This window comes from Pan paniscus, chromosome 1 (assembly GCF_029289425.2).
Source record: "Pan paniscus chromosome 1, NHGRI_mPanPan1-v2.0_pri, whole genome shotgun sequence".
Lineage (NCBI taxonomy): Eukaryota > Metazoa > Chordata > Mammalia > Primates > Hominidae > Pan > Pan paniscus.
Genome location: NC_073249.2, coordinates 173,534,720 through 173,561,510, shown reverse-complemented (window position 1 = coordinate 173,561,510; position 26,791 = coordinate 173,534,720). Strand labels below are relative to the sequence as shown.

Here is a 26,791-nt window from a genome sequence, read left to right as displayed (position 1 = left end):
TTTTGAGTCTTGGTGCTCATTACTTAATGACTTCATCCATTTAGCAAACCTTCCTGTGCCAGGTGCTGTGCTGGGAGGGGTGGAGGTGGGGGTGGGAGCCTAGAGACTCCTAAGAGCCTCCTCATCCTCTAGGAGCTCAGGGTGCAGAGCAAGGGTGAGGAATGCTCAGATGGGGACATCAGTGTGAGATGAGCTATAAGAGAAGGCTGCTGGGGACCTGCCCAGCAGAGGGACCCAGCCCAGCTGGGAAGGTCAGAGGAGTCTAGGCCAGGCCTTGAGGAATGAGCAGGCCTAGCAGGTAAAGAGATGGGGGGAGCTCCTGAGCCTGCCAGGTTTCTGGGTAGAGGGGTTCGGGGGATGGGGGTGGGAAGTACGACTGGGAGGGCTCACAGCAGGGACACAGGTACCAGTGGAGGCTTCTGGAATTAGACCTGAGCTCCGCAGCCCGGCAGCTGCGTGAACTCAAACAAGTCACTTCACTTCTCCCAGCCTCGGTCTCCTCTGTAGTAAACCCGGGTAATGTATTCAGGTAAGGCAATGAAAGGAAGCCTGCACCTGACGGATCCGGATCGGGTAGCGGATCCGCAATCCCTGGGCGGGGCTGGGCGGTATGGAGGGGGCTTACGGCAGTCGGCCTCGTCCGATTTGTCTTTGCAGTCGCGGTCGCCGTCGCAGCGCCAGCCCAGGTGCACGCACTCGCCGCTGCGGCAGGCGAACTGGGCGGCGGTGGCGCAGGCGGCGGGCGCGGACGTGGCCCCGGGGCCCGGGCGGCCGCAGAGCTCGGCTGCCTCGTCCGAGCGGTCCTCGCAGTCAAACTGGCGGTCGCAGACCCAGCGCTCCGGGATGCACGCGCCGCCGCCATCGCCGCCGCAGCGGAACTCGCGGGGCCCGCAGGCCGGGTCTGCACAGCCGCGCTCATCGCTGCCGTCACCACAGTCGTCGTCGCCGTCGCACACGAACACGGCGGCCAGGCACGAGCGGTTGCCGCACTGGAACTCGTGCGGGGCGCACACTGCGCGGGACAGAGAGCCGGTCGGCCCGCCGACCCCCTCCCCGGCCGACCTGGGGCCCCGCTGGTCCGGCTACAGGGGCTCCGACCCTCACCCGGGGGCCAGAACAAGTGCCCTTTGGGGGCTGAATGGTGGACGTGCAGTTAGGCATAGCGAAGGCGGGCTTCCAACACGGACATGCTAGGTGACGGGCAACACACCTGCCCTTTGTGAGCCCCCCAGGCCTCACGGGGTAAATGAGCATGAGCATGGTGGGACTAGGAGGGGGATTCCGAAACCTTAGAGCACTGCCTGTCTTGAAGGACCCTGCTGTGGTCCCAGGACATGATCTGTTAAATGACACTGACCCTTCCCAGGGACCAGGGTCTGGGGTTGGCTCCTCATAGCATAGCGATGCATAGCATAACATGCACTGTTCCACCTGAGTCCCCTGGCCTGGTATCCAAGGCGTCTCTTGGGTCAGTCCTGTGGCTCCATCACCTCACTCCTGAATGTTCGCAGCTCCCGCCATGCTAGACCATTTGCAGGGCCCAGTGCACAGGCTCCCACCTCCAAGCCTTTACTCAAGTTGCTCCATCTGCTGGGAACCTACTTCTTGCCCACCACTGTCTCTACATTTTGCAATGATGAGCTCTCATCTTCCAAGGGCCCAAATTCCACCTCTTCCATGACACCCTGGCGTTTCCCCGCTTGGGAAATCTCTGCCTCTGCCCTCGTTTCTGAGCCCCTCAGTCGCGCAGGCATCTGAGTTTCATGTCCTTTTCAATCTGCCCCAAGAATCCACACTGCCTGGGGGTGTCCCTCCTTTGTCCTGAGGGCCTGGTACAGAGCTCCCTGTAGTGAGTGGGTGTGGAGTGGATGGAACTGGTCTGGCCCAGGTATGAGGTGTAATTATGGGATGTGCAGTAATTAAGGACACACGTCATGGCTCTGCCTGGGGCTCTGGGCTTCTCTCTGGTAGGCTAGTCTGAGTTCAGTGGCCGGGAGGAACTTAGAGGCCAGCCAGCCCTATTGCCAGTTTATAGATGGGGAAACTGAGGCCCAGAGAGAGGAGCAGCTTGCCCAGGGTCACACAGTCCATGACAACAAGAGAACCAGAACTCACGTTTGGGGCTTTTCTTTCCTACTCTGACTCCTCCTCTTGGCTTTTCTGGTTTTCTCCTCCCTTCCTGGAGTTTTTCCAGCTGTTTTTCAGGGCAGTGACCTCCTCACTTCCCTCCCTCCTGTGTGTCCACACACAGGCCAAGACCTGGCCCCAGGATGGGGGTAGGCCCCGGTGGGGCACGGATGCAGTGGCTGTGGCCAAAGGTGATGTGGTGGTGGCAGCACCAGATCTTTCCACGTGGGGGCGCCCAGAGTCTGTGTTTTCACTTTCTGATGGAAAAACGTGAATTTTCATTGTTATTGAAGATAAAATAGAGTGATGTCTTCAGTTTCACCAGGTAGGTAGCTCGTGTCATGCGTTTCTGACAGCTCTACCAAGTGTCTGACAGTTGAATTTTTTTCCCCTCCTGGGCTTTTGAGACACTGGGGCATTGGTGGAAAAAGCACATGCTGCCACTGCCACTGCCCCTCAAGATTACGCTGACACCTAGATGAGCTCCCTTCCTGCCTGTCCCCACCCAGCTTGTGCATGTGCAGGGAGGGTGGACTCACTGCTTTCTGGGAGTTCTGATGGGAAGTGCTTTTTTTTTTTTTTTTTTAAATTTTCTTTTTTGAGATGGAGTCTCGCTCTGTCGCCCAGGCTGGAGAGCAGTGGTGTGCTCTCAGCTCACTGCAACCCCGCCTCCTGCATTCAAGTGATTCTCCTGCCTCAGCCTCCTGAGTAGCCACCACGCCCGGCTAATTTTTTTTTTTTTTGTATTTTTAGTAGAGGTGGGGTTTCACCATGTTAGCCAGGATGGTCTCAATCTCCTGACCTCGTGATCCTCCTGCCTCGGCCTCCCAAAGTGCTGGGATTACAGGCATGAGCCACCACGCCCCGCCTTAATTTTTAAATTTACTTGAAGACTTGGATGGCAAGGAAGTGCTTCTTCATACTGAGTTTTCTCTGAGGTTTTGGAGCCAACAGTAACTTTAAGATCCATATTCTCAGGCCTACGTAGGCCGAGAGACCCTACTCCTAGCACTCACAAACGGAAGAAGCTCTGAGAGATGAGGGGTGGGAGGACTCTTTCCTCTGCCTAGGAGGGTGGAAGCTATAGCATAGAAGCCCAGTAAGACCTTCTGACACCTCTCTCTCCCATAATTAATGGGGAATGTTCCTATTCCAACATGCCCTAGTTGGAGAGACTCCTATCCCTTGCAGTAGTGGCCTTCATATTGGAGGAATCATCTGATTATGGGGCTTGGTAAAGAGGAAAGAGGATTCTCATTAGCCAGTGAGTCCCAGCAAAATTATCACAGCTGAGGAAGTGAGCTAGTGCCATCACTGGGACTTTGAAACTGCTGTTCCCAGCCAGGATCTCCTTCCATACCCAGATGCTTCCTGCTTCAGACACATCAAATTCCAGACTTAGAATCTTAAAGTGTGACGACTCAGACACCTCTGGAGGAGATGGCATTTTCCCTGGGCCAGGAAAGATGGATAGGATGCAAATATAGAGGCTGGCAGAGGGGAGTAGGCAGCAGTGATGGGCAAGTGCCTGGCAAGCCCTCCAGGGTGACCGCCCGTATTTCAGCCCAGCCGCACAGCCTAGTAGCGACAGCCAGTCTGTCTCCCCCACTAATCATGTGTTCCCAGAGGGAAGACTGTGTAGGATTCACCTCACTGTCCCTTTCAGAGCCTGGCTTCAGGCCTGGCACACAGTAGGTGCCCCTCGAATTGAAAAAGTGAGGCCTGGCCATGCTCCCCACTGGCCCAGGCCCTGCTGGCCTGCTCCCTGGGAAGGAGATAATCCTGTGTTTGAAGCTCAGTGATGTGGAACTGTCCCAGTGACCACTTCCATCTGTCCCTGCCGAGGCTGCTGAGAATGTCTTCTCTGCCCTGTGACGTCTGTGCTCGAATCTGAGATTTCAGCAACAGTCGTCCTTGACACCTCAGGAATCCATCCCCCTCCCCCCAGCATTGCTGGCGCCCTGACTCAGACCACCACCATTTCTCCACGCAGCACCCTCCCTGGTCCCCCTGCCCTTGCTCGAAGATTGGCAGACTTGTGGGATGGATGAGCAGATGTCAGACATGGTAAAAAAAGCTCATGGGCTTTGCTGTCCAGTCCTGAATCTGAATCTTGGTTTCATCACTCAGCCTTGGGTACTTTTCCTCCCTTGTCTGAGCCTCAGTTTCCTCACCTATAAGATGGGGATGATAATGGCTGCTCATGAGGTGCTTGTGAAGATGAAAGAAGACAATGTCTCCATAGAATCTAGCCATTACTAGTGTCCTGATCATTATCCTTTCCTCTCCACCACCAAGCCCCACGGGGAACTGGGCCCCCTCCCCAGAAGTGGCTGCCACTCCCTGAGGCTGCCTGACCATGCTTGGCAGACCCTGGGGATCTGACCCCAGACTCACAGGTAGCACAGCCGGCCTCATCCGCTCCACCCTCGCAGTCCTTCTCCCCGTCGCAGCGCCACGAGGCAGGTACACACTTGTGGCTGGTGGGTCCACAGCTCAGCTTCTCTGCAGGACACACCTGCTTGGCTGTGGAGACAGACGTCCATGCATAGCTTAGCCAAGGGGGACACAGGGCATGGTGCCAACCAGTCCTACCACCCTGTTCCAGCCACCTGGTCCAAGGCCCTAGGAGTCCATCAGGGCTCTTCTGGACCATGTCTCAGTTTCATCAGCTGAGAAGAAGCCTCTGTCTGTGCCAGGAATTTCCAAATCCTAAATCTGACCCTTCTCTACATAACATCTTTCATGGCCCCCTGGTCCCTGGCCCTCAAGTCCCTTTGATCCATTGACTTCTGCCTGCCCCTCCTGGCCACACCTCTCATCCCTCCAAACCTCCACTTTAAGTTCCGGCAACATGGAGCCACCATGCCCTGCACTCTTCTCTGCCATTTCCCAGCTGTGTGCCCTTAGGTGAGATATGCCCCAGCTGGGCCTCAGTTTGCCTTCCAGATCAGTGACTCCATGATTGGAACCTGTAAATTTGGAGGGCTCACCAAGGCCCCAACGGCTCCAATCGGCCTGCCTCTAAGCCCCCTCCCCGAGTGATGGTGCTGATCCTGCTGCTGAGAGCAGCTGCTGCATGGCAGGGCCCAGCGGGACTGCATAGCTATAATTACTGCAGCCGCAATCAGAGGCTGACTCAATCAGGGGCCTGAAGCCCCAGGGTTGAATCTCAATTTGGAAGGAAGAATGAGAACCCTATTCAAGGCTGGGGACAGCTCTTATCATGAGTTTCTGCTGGACCCATGTGACAGGCTCAGCCAAGGCAGATGCATCTCAGACCTCCGTGGTTGGCTCCCTTCAGCCTTCCAGGGTGTGCAGGAGGCCCGACCTCCGTGGTCTCTAGGATGTGCCAGGCATGGTGCTAGACACTTCCATCTAATTTTCACAATAAGCCAGCAGGGTGAGAGGATTATGTGCTGGCCTCCAGCATAGAGGCGGAGAACATGGGCTCTGGAGCCTGGCTGCCTGGGTTCAAATCCTACTTCAATCACTCATTGACTATGTGACCTTGGCCAACAATCCTTATCTCTGTGCCAATAAAGTGGGGATAATACTATCTCTCATAGGATTGTTATGATAACTAAGTTAATGTCTGTAAAGCAAGCACCTAGAAGAACACCCAGCCCAGTGCTCACTAAATGTTACCTACTATGATTATCCACACATACCAGATGACTCTGAATTTTGCTTATTCACTGAGTATTTGAGCACTGCTGTGTGACAAACATGGTGGTAGGCACCAAGTTCTGGTCACAGAGCTGATAAAGAGCAGTGTTAGGATTGACTGAAAGTCAGCTGTGTCTGATGCCGGAGACTCGGCACAATCCATTTCTCCCCGGAGGCAGTGGGCTACTCATGCCTCGCCCTCCATTTTGCTCTCTGATCTCAGACCAGTTTCTCCTCTTCCCATTTCTATAGCTGGGATGAGAGACCACAAGGGATACAGAAAAGGGCACAGATGAGCTGGGGAGGGGGGCAGGTTATCTGAGTCAAGGTCCCTGGACACCACTACTGCCATGGGAGAAGAGCATCTTAGGCCCCTGAAAGTGAGGTCCCCAACGTTATCCCTAGGAATGCATTTCATGAGTACAGGGCAATCCCTTGGGAATACAGGATTCCTGGTATTCATTTCACAGAAATTTCCCTTGCTCGAGGATTGGCAGACTTGTGGGATGGATGAGCAAATAACTGTCAGGTTGAGCTCTGGAAAGTACTAACCCTCAAAGGCCTTTTATATAAGGCCACCTTGGGGCTGCAGTGCAGGGTGGTGAAGGGAAACTGGGAGTTGGGAGATGGGGTCCTTCCAGGGTACCTCTATCACCAACACTGCAGGACCCCAGGTAAGCACCTCCCCTCTGGGCCCCACTGGAACACAGGAAGCTGAAGCTGACCAGTGCTTTGCTGGGGTCCTCTCATCAAAGGATGGGGGGTGAGGGAGCTACTCAAAGTGCAGGTTCCTGAGCCTCAGCTCATACCGACTGAATCCAGACTTCTAGGGCAGAGCCTAGGGATCTGCATTTTAGTAACTCCCCACCAAAACCCAGGGGATTCCCATGCACCTCTATTTGGGAACCCCTGGGTTGGTTAACATTCTGCAAGCATAGAAGACAAGGGATGTTTCATCTCTTTTCAATTCACTACGATAAAAGTGATACAGATGTTCCATACACTTGCAAGCCCCTAAGAGAGCAATGGGATGGAAGGTCAAAGCAACTACTTATCCCTAAGCCAGGCCTCAGGAAACAGAACCTCTCAAGGGAGTAGGAGAGGAGTCCCAGTTTTTGAACACCTACGTTGTGTCAGGCTGCTCTGTGCTGAAAATTTTATATTTTTTCATTTCATTCTGCCATGGTCTGAACGTTGGTATCCCCTGAAAATCCATGTTGGAACTTAATCCTCAATGTGATAGCATTAAGAGGTGAGGCCTTTAGGAGGTGATTAAGCCATAACAGTACAGCTCTCCTTAATGAGATTAGTACTCTTACAAAAGAGGTCAGGGGGAGTCTCCTTGCCCCTTCCACCATGTGAGGATGAAGCAAGGAGGTGCAGTCTATGAGGAACGGGCCCTCACCAGACACAGAAACTGCCGGTGCCTTGATCTTGGACTTCCTAGCCTCCAGAACTGTGAGCAACAAATGTCTGTTGTAAGGTAAGCAGGCCCTGCGGGCTGCCAGTGCAAATTCCGGGGGTGCCATTCACAAAGGTCACCACATAAGTGGCATACCTGGGCCACTTACTTACTACATACCTGGGCCACTTACTTACCACATACCTGGGCCACTTACTGCACTACAGCAGGGCAGCAGTCCTGCACGTAAGCACTCCATTTTATAGATGAGGAAACTGAGGCTCAGAGAGACCAAGTAACTGGCCCAAAGATGCACAGCAGGCGAGAGACCGAGCCTGGGTTCCTATGACTAGAGCCTTGCCCTTCCATCAAACCCTGCATGCTCCAGAACCATCCCCAAACTCTCCTCACAAAAGCCCAGGTGACAGAAAGGGCCCTTGGCTGTACGCTCCACCTCCAGGGTGGACCTCCAGGTTCTACAGACCCCAGTGCAGCAAGCGGCTGCTTGAACTTTTAATGAATATTTATATAGTTAATTGCATAACCTTTCAGCAAGGACAATGATTAAACAATCTGTCTGCTTCCTTTCTTTATAATTAATAAGACATTTGCTGTGTCCCTAAATAGACAGCTCTAATTATAGGTTCTCGAGGATTCAGCAGTGCCTGATAACAGCCCTCCACCCTCAAAGAGCCAAGGCTCTTGGAATGCCAGGACTTGAGAGATCTCAGAGGTCACACTGATGAACATCCCTTGGAGTGGCAGGAGACCAAGGCCCAGAGAGCAAAAGGGACCTGCCTAGGGTCACACAGCTACTGGCAGTTGGGTATTCCAATTCCTGTCTCTCCTGGAACCTCACCATCTCTCCTGTGATGTAGCTTTTCCCCAAAGGTAGGACTTGAGCCTGGCTCGCAGGGTCGCAGGTCAGGCCTCTCTACTCCACAGTCCTGGGAAGTTGGTCTGGGTAATTACTGACACATGGTATCACCCTATGAAGTGGATATTCTTACCTCCATTTTATGAATGAAGAAAGTAAAGCCCAGAAAGAGTAAGTTGTTTGTTCAAAGGCTAGTGGTGAGAGGCAGATCTGGACTTCCATCCCAGGTCCAAACACACTGCTTAACTTACTGCACCTAACCACTGCACAAGAGAATCAAGCAGACCCTGTTGGTCTCCCTGGCACCACTGGCCCAGAGAGAGGTCACTGGAGGAAGGGGACTCACTGAGCCTTTGGGCAGGTTCTGCACGATGGCCATCTGATGTCCACTCTCAGGATAACTGAAGCCCAAGGGCCCCCAGCAGCATGATGTAGGAGAAAGAGCCTGGGTTTTAGAGTCAGACAGACCTGGATCCAAATTTCATTTACTAAAACTAAGGTCCTTAGGCAACTACTGAACCTCTCTGCACTCTGGCTCCCCTCATCTGAAAATGGGGTTGAATAATCTCCTAGGGTTGGTGGATGGCTTAAAAGGGGAACCATATGGAAATCCCTACACTCAGAGCCTGGAACAAATTAGGAGCTCAGAAAACACTTGCCCTTGTTTTATTTCATGAAGTGCAAATGCCAATGGCTGGGGACGTGCCTGTTGTCACCACTGGGGAATGCACATTATAAGTCCACATGGTCCACCGCGATGCAGACCCCATCCCAGGACAGCCACTCCCTCTGTGACAGATGCCCCTGGAGGGGACCATATGCCTTTGGCCTGCTCTCCAAGTACCCTAGGTTCTGAGAGGCAGGAGTGAAGAATCCCACTGTCTCTCAGACAACAGGAACCCTCCAAAGCTGGCAAGGGGGCTTTTCATGAAACTCTGTATCCTGGAGTGGCTCACGGCATTTAAAGGCATTTAAATTCCCAGAGAATCCTGCCCCAGAAATTCAAATCCATTGGTACTTTCTCCAATTCATAAATTCACAAATTAACGAAAAGGGCAATGTCTGTTAAAGAATGAAAGTACTTGGCGGCTGCCCATTGAGGGAACGCATCTACAGTGTCAACCCACGTGAGTTTCAGGGGCAGATAACCTCCAAATGGGGACTGCCAGCTCTAAGGGACCAGAGGCTCCAGTGGTGAGAACTGCCAGTGTCACTCAATCCACAGGAAGCACAGCATGGGGCCACCCAAGGTGCAGAAGGGGGAGTTACACCAAGTTCCTTCAGTCAAGGCCAGGCAAAATGCTGCTAGCTGGGTCAGTCCCTAACTTACTGAGTGAGCTCAGAAAATCTCTGGGCCTCCATTTTCTGATCTATAATAGGAAGATGAGCCTGGTTAATCAGAGAGGCCCCCCTCCCAGGTGGAAAGGTTCTAAGATGCATGAAAAAGCCTCCATATTCAAATAAATAGCATCCAGAACTATAATTCACCTTGAACCATCCTCCCCTCCCCCACCCTCACCCCTCCCAACAGAAGCCTGAAGGTGGGTCAGAAGCCGTCCCCAATCAAGTGAGCTATAATTAGAGCTGAAATGCTATTGCCATTAGGCAAATGTTCTGGGCTTTTCCATTGTGACTCCTGGCTACATTTGATAGGTACAGAACACAGAACCAGAGGGAAACAGAGCTGGGAGAAACCCCAGCCAGCTAGGGACAGACAACATAATCGGGGAAAACACAAGAATTGGGACCTTCTCTCAAATCCCTTTCCCACTCAATGCAACTCCCTTCACTGACACTATTTTAACACTATAAGAATCTAACATCTTAATATCTAACAAAGTGTTGTGTTGGGGAGAGAGGGCTTGCAGCCAAAATATAATAATACAAATAACACTGCCATTTACTCCAGCGATGATACTTGCATTCTTTCATTTGATTCTCACAATCCCTCTAAGGCAGGTACCATTACCACATTTTACAGATGAATAAACTGAGGCTCAGGATGACTGGGCAGCTTGCCTGAGGTCTAACAGGTTAAAAGACCTGAACCCAACTATATCCAATTCCAAACTCACTACACTTTACTGCCTATAATCTTTCTTTTAGGGGTAGGGAATGGGGCTCCATCCTGGGAGCTGGCACAGCCCCAGGAACCTGGTGGGCCGTGGAGGTTGCTATGGCAACACCAATTAAATGGATAGCAGGTTGGCTGCTAGGTTCTCATTCAGTTGGGAAGCAGTGAGCAAGCCTGCTATCAGGTCCTGCTGCCCCAAATTCTGCCTGACCCTGACCAGAGCTCCCACTCTAGCCAACTTCCTCCAGGCAGTCTTCCGCCTTGCCTACACCGACCAATGTAACACAGGAAGTGGGTATCATGGCTCTTGCACCCCAGCTAGCACAAGCAAGGGGGAAAGGGGGTCTCAGAATACTAAGAGTTTAGGAATCTAGGAATGGAGAAGATTCTGGAATTCCAGAGTGTTACTGATCAGGGCCCAGAGGGAGGTGGGAAGATATGCAGGGCTTCACGGTGAGTAGCTGGAAGAGCCCACAGGAGAGCTGGGCTTCTGTCTCCTGGGGTGCTGCCTTGGCTACTGCTCCCATAGATGCCTTATGAAACCTCAGAGAGCTCGAAGAGTCTTTTTTCATAAAAGGGAGACCTCCCATGAATAAGCTGTGTGTTTTTGAAGGAAGTCTATCAACTTCTCTGGGCCTCCTGTTATCCCTCAACTGTGAAAAGCGGGCCTGGGAGGCAGGAGGAATGAGGCAGGAGGGCCCCTGCCCAGCCCAGGGGATGGGAAGGCAGCAGGTGCTGGGATGGGCAAGAGGGAAAAAGACAGAGGGACACATGAGTAGGGCAGTGAGAAGAGATGGTGAGAGGGAGGGTGAGGATAGGAGATGAGCAGGGAAGGGAGGCAGCCCAAGAGGGCAGGGGTGGGCGCGACCCCGAAGGGGACAGAATGGAAGATGAAAAGGGACATCCACACAAAGAGATAGAGACGGGGGTGGGGGTGGGGCGGGGGAGAAGGGGAGCCTAGCCCTCAGGTAGCAAGGCAGCCCCCTCTAATAACCACGATGAGGCTCCTCTCCCTTCCCTTTCCGCCCCCATTGTCGGAGTATCTGCTGGAGTGAGGTACGGATGGAGGAGCTGGCTGACTGCAGTGAGGGAAAAGCTCCCTGTGGCCACAAACCCTCCCCAAGCACACACTCCAGGCTGCACACGACTCTGCCTCTTGTTAGCTGGGCAGCCTTGGGCAAGGGGGAGAACTGACTCCAGCCTCAGTTTCTTTCTCTCTACATGGGGATCCTCCTCCTTCCTTAGGTTGCCAAGAGGATGAAAGTCACAAGTGGGCGTGGCAGGGCTTTGTTCCTTCTGAAGCTCAGGACAAAGCACTGGGCTTCCCTCCTGCCTGGGAGCCTTCAGGACGGCATGGAGTTTGGCCACGTGGTGGGTAAGGAAAGGATGGGGCCTGCGGCATGGCTGGGGAGGCCAGGAGCAGCTGTACGAGGAAATGAGGGCTCCTTGTCTCGGGTGGGGGCCGCTCTTGCTCTGTTCTCTCTCTCTCCCTTTCTCTTTCTCTTATGTGGAGACTGGTAGCTCTGTTGCTAGGAGACAAGGAAACCCAGTTATCACCAGCCACGGCGTTAGATGGGACTCCAGTCTCCATTGTCCCCACCTCTGCCTCTGGGACGACTGTTACCCCTAAAGAGGGGCTCCTGGGTCCCCGCCAGCCCCACTATCCTCCACATGCTTTCGCCTGAGCCTTTTGTCTCGGGCTCACGCTGCTGAAGCTCTGCCTCTGGACTGCTGGGTCCTTCCCCGCCCCCTTCTCATCTCCTTTTTAATTTAACAAATGTCACGGAATGACCTGCCGGGTGTAAGTTTGCTTTGAGGATTAGGGCCTGGAAAATAAATCATGGAGAGACAAAGCCCTGAGTGTAGGGGGCAGGCCTGGGGCTCAGCTCTGGCCTCTACCTCCCCCTGCCTGCCTCTGCTACCACCCAGCTGGCCATGGAGGCAGGAGCTCCTAGGCTCGGCCCACCCAGGGTAGAGGAACGGGCCAGAGCCTCAAAGTCTTGGCTGGGTAGCCTTGGGCAAGTCACTCAACCTCTTTGAGCTTCAGTGTTCTCCGTTACAAAACTCAGAAAATGACAGTATCTGCTTCATGAGGCTGCTGTGGTTATCAAAGGCATTAATGCACACAGAGAGCTTAGCACACGATAAAGGCTTAAGAAGCGCCAGCTGCCACTGGCACTCCTGGAATTATGGTCGGGGTCCTCAAGAACAGCAGCAGGGAGGCCTGGAGGACACGCTAGGGCTCCTTCTGGGCAGAAGGGCTTGACAGGGCTGTTTCTAGCTCCTGCTGCCACAGAAACAGGGTCCAACCTACAAGAGGGCTGTGAAGAAAGTCCAGAAACAGGTCAGTAGAAACCAGCAACTAAATATATCTGTTTACCAGGAGCGCCCTGAGTGCGTGGCACAGAGTGTTCAACTGGTCACCTCTCCTGAGCCTCACAGCCTCTCAAGGAAGATCTGAGGAGGAAACTGAGGCCCACCCCCACCCAGACTGAGGGGAAGGACTCACTGCAAGTGGCCTCGGACTCATCGGAGCCGTCAGGACACTCCTCCTCGCCGTCACACTTCCACCGTTCGTGGATGCAGTGGCCGTTGTCACAGGTGAAGTCACTGTCTGCACAGGTCTTCTTGGCTGCAGGGCAAGGAAGAGAGCGTGGTGAGCCTGGGAGCAGTCAGGAGGGTGATGGGCCGACCAGGATGTGCTTGGTCTGCAAACCAGGCCATGGACTGCCTTGCTGACCAAGGGCAGAGGACAGGAGAGACAAGCTTCTTCATTCCTTAGGCATCTGAACACTGCGTGAAGACAGGTGACATTCTGCTCTGCCCTCCAAGTCCAAGAGCTCAAATCCAGCAAGCATGACAAGATTTATCATACCCCACCACACTCCTGCTTCCCCTCAATGTCTAGTTCCACTGCCACTGTCCCCAGGAAGCCTTCCCTGATACCCTACAGCAGCTGCCTTAGCTCCTTCAGCCAGTTCTCAGTCTCTTTACCTGCCTGTCCCACTTTCCCCAACTGGACTGGAAGTCAAAGTCCCTTCTGCAGGTGCCAGGGAGTTTGTGATCATGAATCCTACACATAGATGATTCCTTTGTGGCAAGATGAATGACGTATTTTGTGTTCAGAGCAGTGGGAAGAGGATCTACTGGGCAAGACACCCAAATCAGTCCCTGCCCCCCGGTGCCTACAGCCTGCAGGGTGACCTCCACACTGCTCTGGGGATCTCAATCCCACTTCCTCCTCCTCCTCCTCCTCCTATCTGTGTGACCTTGAGGATGTTCCTTAATCTCTGAGCCTACATTTTCTTATCTATATAATAGGGAGAAGAAGACAAAAGGCGGTGAGGAGGAGCAACAAGAAGTCGTAATGTATGAAGAACCTGCAGCAGACTCAGGAACATGGCAGATGCTGGAGAAGTGGCAGCTACTGTTGTTTTCAGGGTTTGAGTCTTAATTAGAAGCTGAAGGAATGGGGTTCTGTGTCCACACAGGGGAAGTAGCAGGCTGAGAGCTCACAGCTGGTTACGGAGCTGAGATAAGAATGCAGGTACCATCCCCAGCCCGGTTCTTTACTGCCTTCTGTGTCTTGTCCTACGAGGAACTAGAGTTTCCAGATCAATGAGAGGAAACAGAGATGGATGCCCATGTCATAAGGTGCCCCAGCTTCTTCCCAAGCAGCAGCACAGCACTGGGCGCACCTAGCAGGCCTGGGGGAGAGCAGTTGCCCTGTCAGGACTTCCATGGGGGAACTGAGGCTGCCTGGCTACCCCCAGTAGGTGGTGGGGGTGGGGGGGTGTTGGAGACCGGGAAGGGGCCTTGAGCGCTCCACCCCTGACATCCTGCACCCTCTGTAGCAGCCCTAGGCCTCTGAATTATTGGGGGCTCATCTGCATCAAATCTGCATTGAACTCACACATGCCCTGTTCCTGCTGGACCAAGCATCCAGGACCCGCTACAGAACAAGGTGAGGAAGAGAGCACTGGGCAGGGAGTCCGGAGGTCTGGATTTGAGTCACTGCTGTGCTATTTTGCTCTGTATCCTCAAGCATATCATGGCCCTTTTCCGGCCTACAGTTTCTTCATCAGGAAAAGAGAGGGTGATCTGGTGAGAGATAAGCTTTCAGGTGTGGTAGCTCGAGATCAGGAGGCCCAGAAATGAAGATGGCAGGGGGGTCTCTTTTCAGCCTAAAAGAGGATACCTCAGCACAGCAGTGACTTACCCCAGGCCTTGGGGCGCTCAGACCACCAAAGTCCTCCCCTGGAATGAGCTTGGGATGGATTTAACATCAGGGGCCACTAGGATGTGGCCTCTCCCCAGGGGCTTAGAAGTCCCGTGGCCCCAGCCTGCCCTGCTCCCTCATCTTCCCCTCCTCATACTTCCCAATCTAGCCCCACCTCAACTGCCGGTGGGTCCTCATATACTCCATGCTTTTTATACCATCATACCTTGCCCAAGCTGTCTTTAGTCTGAAAGCCCCTTCCCCCACCTCTCGCCTTCTTTCCATTACACACTGGGCTTAAGTATCACCTCCAGTCTTGATCAGTAGCCTCTCCTGAGCTCCTACAGTCCCCTGAATGTCCTTCTAGGGCAGAGGTTGGCAAACTTTTTCTGTGAAGGGCCAGATAGTAGCTATTTAGGCTTTGTATGGTCTCGGTCACACCACTCAATCCTGCCACTATGGGGCAGAAGCAGTCAGAGACATTAGATAAATGAGTGAGCATGGTTATATTTCAATAAAACTTTATTTACAAAAAACTGGTGACAGGCCAGGCCTGTGGCCTGTATTTTGATGACCTCTGCTCTAGATCATCACTGATTGCGAGTCCAACATGGTTTGCTTTCTTCCCTGTCCCTGCAGCACAGAGACTGTCAAATTCAGCAAGAATCCAGCTTGGGGTAGGTCTCAGTGCGGGACACTGAGCTAAATGCGAGCACAGCCACCCAGCCTCTGCTCCATACTTGCAGCTCTGGGGCTTGCCTTCTCCCTGGGAAGCCACTCCCATGGACCACCTTTATTCAAATCTACCCACAGGCCCTCTGGGTGCTTCTGGGGCTGCAGGCCTGCTCCCCCTCCTCTGGGGAGCCTGGCAAGGATTTGGTGAGAGAGACTGTGTCTCTGAATCTGTTCCATGTCTGTCCTTCTCAGTGGAATCTTTGCAGTACATCTGCATTCTAAGATGAGTTTTCTTCACACTTTGCTTAGAAGAATGCCTCTGTACGTGCAGAACTAGAAGAAACCTGAGGAATCAGAGTCCACCTTCAGATGGGTAGATTGAGGCCCAGAAAGGGAAAGGGGCTGGCTAAGGGAAATACAGCACGGCAGGGATAAGAACAGCTCTCCTGCCTCTCAGCCCAGGGCTCTGGAGAGGCCCTCCCTGTTTCCTGCACTGAGAGGTCATCGTCAATGATAGATGTGAACACCACCTATTCGTAAATCATAGTCCATAATCATCTTAAAGTAAGTACCAATATGAACCACAGCACCTGGGGAATTTCCTAATGTGAACACCAGTGGTTTTCCCCCCACAAGAAGCTCAGCATCCAAAAAAAGAAACGTATATCCTAGTTTTCTCTTTTTCTCGTTCTAACACTCACTGGGTGCTTCCTCTGTGCCAGTCTCTGCCAGGTGTTTTTACCCAAGAAACCTCATGGCAGGGGGCCTGCTATGTACTCATTTGACATATGAGGAAATCCAGACCCAGAGATGTTAAGTTACATGTCCAAGGTCACAGCTGGGGGGAGCAGGGTCACAGTCTGAACCCACAGTCAGATGCCTGCTCATCTCCACCACGGCTCCCCAGTCAAACATTCAGCAGTACCAAATGTGGAAGAAAAACCTTACAGCAGGTAGGAAAGCCCTGTGCAAGCTTCAGTTCCACATTCAATGAACCTTGCTTCTGTTCTACGTTCTGCACTGAGAACACAGAATCAGCCCAGCCCAGTCTCTGGGAATTAAGAGCAAGTAGGCAAGTCTGGCAAGGATGTGTGGTCAGACAGTGCCCAAAACAGCAGGGCAGGCTTGAAGAAGGTGATGATGGGGCTCTGTTGCTGGGCACAGGACAACCAGATACCCCCCAAAAACCCTGCCCTCCCTGGGATTCTGAAAGCCTGGGGGTGATCTTGTCCTCCTCCATGTGCCAAGCCCTGGCAGGCACTGGGCAAGGAGGCCAGAGCAGCCAAAAACACCACTGCTGTCCCAAAGGGCAGCTTTGAGGTCAGCCCCGCCCAGGAAATGGCAGCTGCAGGGAGAGTGGTGTTTTTGGCAACAGATTTGGTGGTGTTTTTGGGAACAGATTTGTTCACTGGCTGGACCAGCTTGGAGATTTTCCACCCTGGCTCTGGCCTGGCACCTTTCACCCAATATCCCAGTGACTCCTCACAGCTATCTTGGTAGCTGTTGTTATTAATCCCATTGTACAGAAGAGGAAATTAAGGCGTAGAGGTAAGGGTGTTAGGTGGCAGAAGTGTGATTTCAACTGTGTGTGGCAGCTGCCAAAGCTTGATCTCTTTCCACTCAGACCCTCAGCCATCTCAGTGTTACCAGGCTAAGAATGAGGACCCCAGAGAGTCCTCAAATGTACTGAAACATCTCTCAGGTCTCCTGGAATGTGCCCAGAAGTGTGCAGCAGAATAAACCCAGGCCTGGGACGGCTTTTGCTCTGCTAATGGACAGCACTTTCAGGGTGGGGACTAGACTAAAGCACGCTGGAGGGCCCCATTGGAAGTGTGACCATATGGAAGGATCTGGAGTCAGAGTGGAGACTGACTCCTGGCATAGCCACCTTGGGGTGAACCTGGGCAAGTGGGGATGTGGCTTTCCCATGCAGCTTTGTCACAAGGACAAAAGGCAAAAAGACTCTTCTGGGGGATCCTGGTGAACACCCAGTGTCAGGCCATTCAGTGCAATGAGCCCAATAGTCCCTCGTGAAGAGACCATATCAGCCCTGCCATGAGATGAGGGCTGTGCCGCCATTCTAAGGCTGTCAGAGCAAGCCATGCCAGACCCCTACTCTGCTGGCCTTGGCTCTGGTTCCCAGGGTGATTCCCCAGCTGGGCTCAAGGCCATGGCTCCCTGTTTCCAGGGATTTATGTCCCCCCATGCCAGTCTGCCCCTTGGACAATGCCCACCTCTGTGAGTCCCTCAGCCCAGGAGTGATACATAGTCAACCAGGGTCTGCGACATCATAATCTGGTGCCTTGGCAACAGATGGGCTGCCACAAAGGACTAGGGGATTCTAGGGGCAGTGAGGAGGGGCTGACCCCAGGGTAGAGTAGGGGAGAGTGGGAAATCCAGGACAAAGGAAGTGGGAAATGCTATTTATAACAAGAACACGGGCCAAGGAAAGTGCCAGACAGTCCATGGTCTATCAAACTGCGCCCTGCCACTTGTAGGCTATGTGACCTTACACAAGTTACAGGACTCCTGTGAGCCGCACTTTCTTCGTCTGCACTCAAGGATACCATCCCTGCTTCACGGGACACACAGGGTCATTGTGAGAAGCAAATAAGCTAAGGATGGCCCCAGGGCTTTATGAACTGAGAAGCAAAAAGGTGCAAGTTAGAGGTGTGTGAAGTCACAGCCCTGGCCCCAGCTGCCATGTGTGTAACACTGGGCCCATCTGTCAACCCTTCTGAGCTTGCCTCCTCCTCGTCAGGAAATGGAGGTGTGGCGCTGACTAAGTCTTAAGGCCCTCTCCACACTCAGTGTCTGTGATCCTGTGAAACTGTTAGAATCACTCAGCACTTCTTGGCTTCCCCCGCCTCCAGAGACATCCTTCCCTGAGACAGTATACATCCTTCCCATGCTGCTCCCCACCCACACGCATCGTGGAGCCCCGGTGCAGAGAGGAGGCTCCAAAATAAAGATTAGTCCGGGCTGCCCAGGGGCACTGCTCTGTGCAGCTTCCTCTTGGCAATCCGAATGTCCTGCTGTGTTGGACTCCAGGGTCTTGAGGCCCCCTACGTGGGTCTCCCATGTTGCATGCCTGGAAGCCAAGGCCTAGTGAGAAGTGACTGCTCAAAGCCACAGCACATGTCTGTGGGAGGGCTGCACTTGAACCCAGGTAATGACTCCCAATCCCACTTTGTAGCCAGCAAGCCAGGCGAGGGCCACCTGACCTGGCCCAGGGGTCAGGGAAGGCTTCCCAGAGGAGGGGCACTGTGTTCAAGGAAGAGGAGTCAGCCAAGCTGTGGGAGTGAAGAGAGCAGGGAAGAGCATTCCAGGAGGAAGGATAATGGGGCTTAGGGGCATGGAGGAGCGAGCAGAGTGACCATTAGGGGCTGGGGACAAGGCGAGTGGCAAGGGACCTGGAGCTCCACCAGGCCAGGGAACCATTCACCCTGGTGGAGTTGTTCACCAAGTTGTGCACAAAGCTGCCCTGCAGAGGCCCAGCACAGGGGCCTGGCTTTCCTTGAGCTTGCCCAGGGACCCATCCAGCCTCTTGCTAAACACAGGGCTGCTCTCCAGCAGCCAAAAAAACCCAGGGCTCCAGGCTGCCAGAGCTTCCTTTGGGATTTCGTGAGGCCATGCAAGACAGAAAATCGGCCCTTAGGAGGGGAGGGGTAGGGGGCAGGACAGAGCCCAGGGGTGGCCATGCACCAGGATATTTGGAATAGACACTTATTATTTTCCCCCTTGGAGATGCATGATGCCCACGGTTTATAAAGGCCTTGGGAAGGACTGCAGTAAAGATATCTGATTGACGGTTTCCTCCAGCCTTCCAAGCTTGTTTAACCAAGGAACTCCTTTTTCAGATGCCACATCTGTTTATTTCCCAAGAAACAAGTGGTCCAATGAACCACACCTAGGAAAACACTGCTGGGGCACAAGCCTCTCATCCTACAGATGATTAGATGAGGTGCAGAGAAGGGAGGGACTGGCCCGTGTTGACACAGCAGCCTGGTAGTTGTACTTAGCCGTCTGTCTCTGGGCCAGCCCCACTAGGCCATAAAAAATAGAACAAAGTATTCACAGAGCATGGAGCCCAGAGTGAAGCTGCAGGGACCCCACTGGAGACCCCAATCCTCAGAGCAGGGACACGTCTAGAGAAAGGCCCTGGAAAGAACAGAGAGAATTGATACCCAGCCACCTAGGACAGGGAGATGAGGGAGCTGTCAGCCTTACAGGCTCTGACTGATCTCTGGTTTCTGTGGACAGGTCTTGGGCTCTAGAGAATGTTCTCTGAAGGCAGAGCAGCGACCCCTAAGAAAGGTGGATTCCAGCTCAACATTGTTGTTCAGCAAGCTGGGGCAGGTTCTTTCCCCTCCTAGGGCAGTTGAGAGGCTGAGAGCAAAGGTAAAGCCCCTAACTTGGAGAGCTGGGTGCACAGAAGGGACTTGGATGTTCCCACTTCCTCTCCCAGGCCTGGGCCAGCACAGGGTGGCCTGGCTCTGGCCCTAAGGCAGTTGGGCCACTTGTACCCGGGTCGGGGAGATGAAAGGGCTGCTCCCACCAAGTTACCCTTCGACAGAGCTCGCCATGCCCCAGCGTTGCCAAGACGACCGCTTCCAGCAGAATGCAGATCCGGGGTGGGGGCAGGGGGCGTGCCAGCCCACCCCTGGCCTACTAACCTGGCAGGCAGATTTAAATGACAGTCCAGGAAGCTACTATTAAACTGTCACCCCAGTCAACAGGACGACAGACCCAGAGTGTTCTCTGGCTGCAGCAACGACAGAGCAGTAATGAGAGGGGGAGGAGACCGTGGCCCAGAGCAACCTGCACCCCACCCGGGGGCCCTGGCCTGACGGCCGTCCCACTACCAGAGCCACCCTCTCAGGCTGTGGCGGGTCCTGGCATGGAGCTGGGGCTCAGCACAGGGCCTGGAAAACTATTTTTAAGCAGAGGAACCCTTTTCCCAAGTGAACCCCCAACATATAAGACAGATTAAAACGGAGCTGCACGGTTGGAAGTGGTGGTGGGGGTGATGCCCAGAGCCCATCGCCAGCAGATCTGGGGTCCAGCAACACTGGATTCAAATCCTCCATCGCCAGCAGATCTGGGGTCCAGCAGCAATGGATTCAAATCCTAACCCCTCCTTGGACATGTGATGTTCCTAAAGCCCTCAGTTTAAAGATCCCGTGGGTCCATTATAACATTGCAAACAGCTTCCACATGGCTCTGCTTCTGACACTCTAGGGACCTACGGTTCTAAGGCTGTAACACTCTGATTTGCACCCTAAGCCCCTGTGACAAGACTCCATGACAGCTACCGCCAGAGTCGGAGATGTCGATAAGCTGCGGATGGCAGCCTCTGATGCCTTGCCTGAAAGGAACTGTTTATCTGAGTCCAGAAGTCCACATGCGGACAGTCTCTGACTACTCAAGGCTCGGCGGTTCCCAGAAGGCGAACGGTTCCCACAGTGTCCTGACAGTAGGGTGCAGGAGCCAGCACCCGCGTGTGGTGGGCGGGACTCGGTGCATGGCTTTGTACTGCCCAGCGGGCTCTGGGGCTCAAGCCACCATCATCCATCAGCAGGCGACATCTAAATTCGCCCTCTCCCCCACCTTCCCATCCCACCTGGGGAGACTGAGAAGCTGCAGGTGCTGAGGAGGAGGGAGACACACGAAGGGCTCCAGCCAAAGGATTCACCCCATTCGGAATGAAGAGGCTGCAGCGGAAGGAGCACTTTTTGGTGAGGGCGGCTTTGCTTTCAAATCGGGAAGAGTTTCCCTCAAAATTTTCTGGGTTCTCTCCTCCAACCCATTCCACTAAGGAGTTACACAATTCTAACCAAGCCAGATCCTAAGACCATAAATCTATTTATTTCCCAAGAAACAAGTGGTCCACCTTTGCCCCCAAACACCAAGGCATGAAAATGAGGTTGCAAAGATCAGGAGGCCCGAGGAAAGACAAAATGGGAGGCAGCGGCAGGGCCCCCAGCGGTGGAAGGAGTGTCACCCCTTCCCATTCTGGGCCTCAGTTTCCTCAGGTGAACACATCTCTAAGGGCCCCCTCCAGCTGACCTTCTGGATTAGTGACCCCGTGACACGGAGGGGTTGTGGATCTTGGTGCTGTTCCAAGTCCTTCCAAAGAGGTCATCTGGGGCTTCCCACAGCCAAGCACCTCCTCCAGGCCCCAGTACATCCCGGCTGCTCTCAGATACTGCCGGACCCTGGCCCCACTGTCACCAAGGGAGGCCCAAGCCCTTGCTGGGGTATGTAGGCCTCCCTGTCACCACAGGGAAGAAGAGCGTCTCCGAGGGACAGACCGACAAAAGCGTCTTCCTGTCCCAGTGATTTGTGGTTGCAGGAGGTATTGAACGAGTGACAGCTGAGGGGCTGGGAGGAGGTGGGTATGGGGGAGAGGTGGGCAGGATGGGATCAGCAGGGGTCCCTGGCTGGCGCCTGCAAAGGGACCAAGCATTACGCAAGGGGTGCTGCTGAGAGCAGGCAGCACGCTGAGAAGATGATCACGTTCCTGCCCTCTCCCAGGCTCCAGCCAGCCCCACCCTGGATTTTGGCACTGGGATTGTGGGTTCCAGAGAAACAGCTAGAAGAAAACTCATGACATTCTTAAAGTAGAAGCTTCCAGAGGCCAGAAGGCAAGGCCAGGAGACCCTTTAGGCCCTCCAGCCAGAGTCATTGCCAGGCTCCCAGCCTCACATTCCCCTTCCACTCCTACCCCAGTGGAAACGTGGCCTCCTCTGACCAGGGCACCTTCCTGGCTAACCCCAGCCAGGCCCCCTGGGGCTGATGGGTCCACAGCTCTGCCTCCCTTGGGCAGGCTGACCTTGGAGCTTGCCAAGGACCCCTGCATTCCAGGCCCTGTTCTTGCCACCAGCCCTCTGAGGGAAGGAGGGGCAGCTCTTCCGCTTCTTCTTTTGCAGTTGAGGAGAAGGTTCTAGATCTCATTCCAGCCCTGCTCTGCCACCAACACGCTGTGTGACAAGGGGCAGGCCTCTCTGGGCTCTCGGCCCCCACTAACTGCAAGTGGGAAGCTCAGGGCTCCCAGAGCAGAACTCTGCAGTCAGGGCCAAGGAGGCCAGGCCGGAGGGACTCAAGAACCCACGAGGCACAGACACTCCTCTGGTGGAGCGAATGATTGAGTGATGACCCCTGCCTGTGTGGAGCGAATGATTGAGTGATGACCCCTGCCTGTGTGGAGCAAATGATTGAGTGATGACCCCAGCCTGTGTGGGGAGGGGTGGCGGGTCCCTGGCTGCTACCCACAGGCAGGCAGGGCACTCAGGCCTCTGATGTCAGCAGTGGGTCGCTGCAGCACCCTCTCCTCTGCCCACCAGGTAGAGACTGCACACACTAGGAAGCAGCCCTGGCTAGTGAAAAACGCAAATGCTTTCACCAATTAGGCTGGTAGGAGAAGCATTTCCTAACAGGAGCCTCACTGGCCCATCCCGGTGATAAATGGGCAGCACCTGTTATTGGGAAATCCATCTCCTGGTGTGGGACTGCTGCCTCTCTGGAGTGCTCCTCTGTGCTGGGCTCTGGGCTCCTCACCAGGGAGTGTGTGGCAGGCTGTGCCCAGGAGGCTGGTGTGAGCTCTCTGCCACCCCCAGCCTCACATTGGTCATCCAGGGAGCCTCTGCCCACCTGTGCCCACCTGTGTGCCCAGCAGAAGGTCTGCAGGTTAAAGTATCACTCTGTGATATCGCTGAGGCCTGTGCAGGGAGTCTGCTGGCTTTTCTGGAGAGAGGTTAAGAATATCTCACTGAGAATGGGGTTAGCAATGGGCCGTCTGCCACTCCTGGCCTGGAGGGCCTGGCTCTGCTCTGTGGCCTTGATGTAAGTCTCTGGCCTTCTCTGTGCCTTGCTCTCTTCTTTCATGGCATGGTGAGTTGGATGAGATAAGCTCTAAGTTCCTCTCCTTTTTAGGTATGGTTTTACCCACCACCAGGCCCAGAGTGAGCTGACAGAGGGAGGGAACTGTGGCTTGGTCCCCAGTCCCTTACAGTCCACTCCTGTGGCTCCAGGGGCTACAAATCCAGAGCCAGTAGTCACTGTCCTACCAAAGTCCTCTCCGTAATCAAAGAGCCATCTTTCCTTGCCTGCTGGCTTCCCATCTCCCCTTGAATATGACCAACTGCCTTAGCAGGGCACTCAGGAACAGTTCAACCTGCCCTGCTACTGCTCTGGCCCATCCCTGGCCATCACCTGCCTCCAGTAACCACTCAATGGTTATGGACAAGCCATTGGCCTTCATACCAGGTGCTTTTGCTCACGCAGCTCCACCAGGCCAGAAGCCCTTCTTCCACCTCCATGGGCAAAACTCTCCCACCCCTGATGGCCAGCTCAAGCATCAGCTGTTCATGGTGTCTGACAATGCCCCCATCCAAATGCCCCCACCTCTGACAGAGCAGAAATGAGTGGATCCCAGCCCAGGGCCAGCCAGGGCCCACAACACCAAAGGTAGGACGTTAGCAAGCTCGAGTCTCCATGGGGTGCTTATTTTGCTGCTGTATTTTGGCAAACAGACCCAGGCAGTGCCTACGGGAAGCCCCTTCCAGGCTGTGCCCACCCTGGCCGTCAGTGCTGAGATGAAGATCTGCAGCCCCACTGGCCAGGGGAGACCTCAGGAGCCATCCACCAGAACGGACTAGGCTCAGAAGTCATCCCAGCAGCTCAGTAAGCCAGTGACACATGGCTCGGCCACTGTCATAAAGCAGGGCTCAGGGAGATGCAAACCCTTCCCAGTCTCTCCTAGTGAAAGCTGGGCCCTCGGTGTGAGAAAGCCCTTCACAGGGCTTCTCTGGGGAGTTCCACAAAGCCCTGCCTGGGTTCCAGACCGTCTCAGTAATTTGGGCCTCGGGAGCCCTGGGTACCCCTCCAGGCTGCCCTTGACCTCTGGGGTGACATTGGACATGCCCCTTACCCTCTGGTGCCTCAGCCTCCTCACCTAGACATTGGAGGAGTCAGGTTTTCATGTGTACCATTCAAAGGCCTGCCTGGGTTACCTCACAAGGTGAGAGTGAAAGGGACAGAAGGAGGGTGCTCGAGGTGTGGGGGGTGGGGTGGAGTGGTGTGGGCCAGTGTAGTCAGCACCCGCTCCGGGAGGGGAGACAGGTGTGCTGCTGGGTGATGCGGACAGCAGAGCACGTGGCTCAGGGCAGGTGCTCAATGGAGAGAGTGGGAGGGCCCTGAAGCCAGGGGCTCCTGAGGACCTTCGGCTCAGAGGTGGGGATCATGGGGGCATTGGGGAACAAGGGAATTGTCTGATTGGGATACTCCCTGAGCCCAAGAGAAATCTAGCAGACTGGCCCTTGGTCCTTAGCGGGTGTGGAGTTGAGTGACAGGTTTGAGACTCCATCCCCAGTCCCTCGGCCTGGCTCCTCAGGGCAGCTGTGAGGTGGGTGTGAGGCAGAAGCCACCACCCACTTTAAGAGATTAGGAAGCAAAGACCTTAAAACGCATGAACTGGCCAGGCGTGGTGGCGCACGCCTGTAATGCCAGAAATTTGGGAGGCCAAGGCAGGCAGATTACTTGAGCCCAGGAGTTCACTACCAGCCTGGACAACATGGCGAAACCCCATCTCTACAACAACAAAAATACAAAAAAAAATTAGCTGGGCATGGTGGTACACATCTGCAGTCCCAGCTACTTGGGAGGCTGGGGTGGTCAGCTGGCTTGAGCCCGGGAGGTTGAGGCTGCAGTGAGCCATGATCATGCTACTGCACTCCAGCCTGGGCAACAGAGGGAAACCCTGTCTTAAAAAAAAAAAAAAAGGCATTGATCATCCCAAGGTCATGTAGCTTGAGGCAGGACCAGAACGCAGGTTGTTTCATCCCGAATGCTGTGCAAGCAAAGGAAAAAGTGAGAGGTGGACCTTCCTTCAGAGAGTCTATAGCCAAACTGAGGAAAGGAGAACCCCAGGTGTAACAGCCACAACCCAGAACAAAAGGAGATGCGTCTTGGTTAGACTCTGGGGCGGTGACGTCACTCATCTCCCCTCTCTGGACCCCAGTGCCTCAGCTGTAAAACAAGGACACTGACCTTGGTGGTCTCCAAGCCCGCATCTCCCTTGCCTGTGAGTAAGGTCTGCTGGAGGGAGAGGAGGCAGGCCTGGGGAGGGCTCACTGCCTGGAAGAGAGACATTTTAAGCTGGTCCTCAAAGAAAGGGGGTGATTTTGGCTGGCAGTAGTAGGGGCTGAGGAAGCCTGCCCCGAGGAACTGTTTGATCCAGAAGGAAAAGGTGGATTCTGAAAGCAGATGGAGAAGGCTGCTTCTGGCTTCTCAGTGCATTTGGAAGGAAATGGGGTCCATTCTCTGAAGCTCTTTAACCGCCCCAGGATTGGTTCCAACAGGGAGGTGTAAGCGTGTGGTCCACAACCCCCACCCAACAAGCAGATTCCCAGCCTCGGGCTCACGTTAGACCGGAACCTAACATGATGTGGGCTTGGAGACCACCAAGGTCGGTGTCCTTGTTTTACAGCCGAGGCACTGAGGCCCAGAGAGGGGAGATGAGTGACGTCACCACCCCGGAGTCTAACCAAGACCCATCTCCTTTTGTTCTGGGTTGTGGCTGTTACACCCAGGGTTCTTGTTCCTCAGTTTGGCTATAGACTCTATGATGAATGTCCACCTCTCACTTTTTCCTTTGCTTGCACTGCATTAGGAATGAGATGACCTGGGTTCTGGTCCCGCCTCAAGCCATATGACCTTGGGCGAATCAATGCCTTTTTTTTTTTTGGAGACAGGGTTTCCCTGTTGGCCAGGCTGGAGTGCAGTAGTATTTCAGCTCACTGCAGCCTCAACCTTGCAGGCTCAAGCCATCCTCACACCCCAGCTTCCCAAGTAGCTGGGACTACAGGCATGCACCACCACACCCAGCTAATTTTTTATTTTTTTTATTTTTTTTATTTTTGTTGTAGAGACAGTTTCATCATGCTGCCCAGGCGGCCTAGAGCCGTACTACAGCAGGTGATCCAGAGTCAGGGCCTGGGAACAACCTGTATGATTATAGGTGAGTGACTTAACCTCTCAGAGCCTCAGCTTCCTCATCAATAAAATGGGGCTAACCACCTCAGAGGGTGCGAATTAAGAGAGGTTGTAATGTTGAAATTCATGGTGAAATTGCACATCACCACAAAAGCAGGTAGAGCTCTTGTCAATCATGCGGCTTATTTCTTGCCACCACCACTCCCCCACTGCTCCAGCTTTCCTGCAGGGACTTTGGGGAGAGCTGGGTTGACTCCCCGTTCGAATGGGAGAGGGCCGGGGGCAGACAGGCAAGGGGCATGGCTTAGCTGGAAAAGCATCTGGGTCCAGTGAGGTGCTGGGGAGCAGCCAGTCCTCACAGGGCCTGTGGGAGGCTCCGGTGGAGCCAAGGGGGCTGCAGGCAGAACACACCTGGGCCCCAGGGCCATGTGGCCCAGCCCTTGGATTTCATACATGAGAAAAGGGGCCACAGCAGCCTCGCGCTCCCATGGCAACCTCAGCAAAGCAATTGCACTCCTCCCAAGACCCAGTCAGGAACAGAACTGCCGCTGAAGAGACTGGAGGAATCATAAGATAGTCTTCGAATCACAGAACAGAATCTCCCTGTCTCAGGATCTGAGAATCGTAAAACACACAATTTACAAGTACTTAGGCTCATTCCGTTGAACGTTAGGACCAAGGAGCCACAGAATCTTTCCAGTTTTAAATCACAAATCTTAGACTCACAAACAGAACAAAACCCTAGAAGCTTCT

At 54.1% G+C, this 26,791-nt stretch overlaps 1 protein-coding gene across 22 annotated transcripts in view; it reads right to left on the bottom strand.

The window, feature by feature from the left end:
* LRP8 (LDL receptor related protein 8) overlaps window positions 1–26,791 on the bottom strand; it is an 81,720-nt gene that overhangs the window by 30,531 nt on the left and 24,398 nt on the right. For 11 of the 22 annotated variants that reach the window (XM_055092564.2, XM_055092569.2, XM_034965500.3 and 8 more), the window contains exons 3-5: window positions 12,659–12,781; window positions 4,525–4,653; window positions 626–1,012 (exon numbers count right to left, since the gene is read on the bottom strand). In XM_055092564.2, coding sequence (XP_054948539.1) covers window positions 626–1,012; window positions 4,525–4,653; window positions 12,659–12,781 — 639 coding nt within the window. The remainder of the gene's footprint in view (window positions 1–625; window positions 1,013–4,524; window positions 4,654–12,658; window positions 12,782–26,791) is intronic. The other 11 variants (XM_055092607.2, XM_034965508.4, XM_055092608.2 and 8 more) reach the window with 3 other exon arrangements.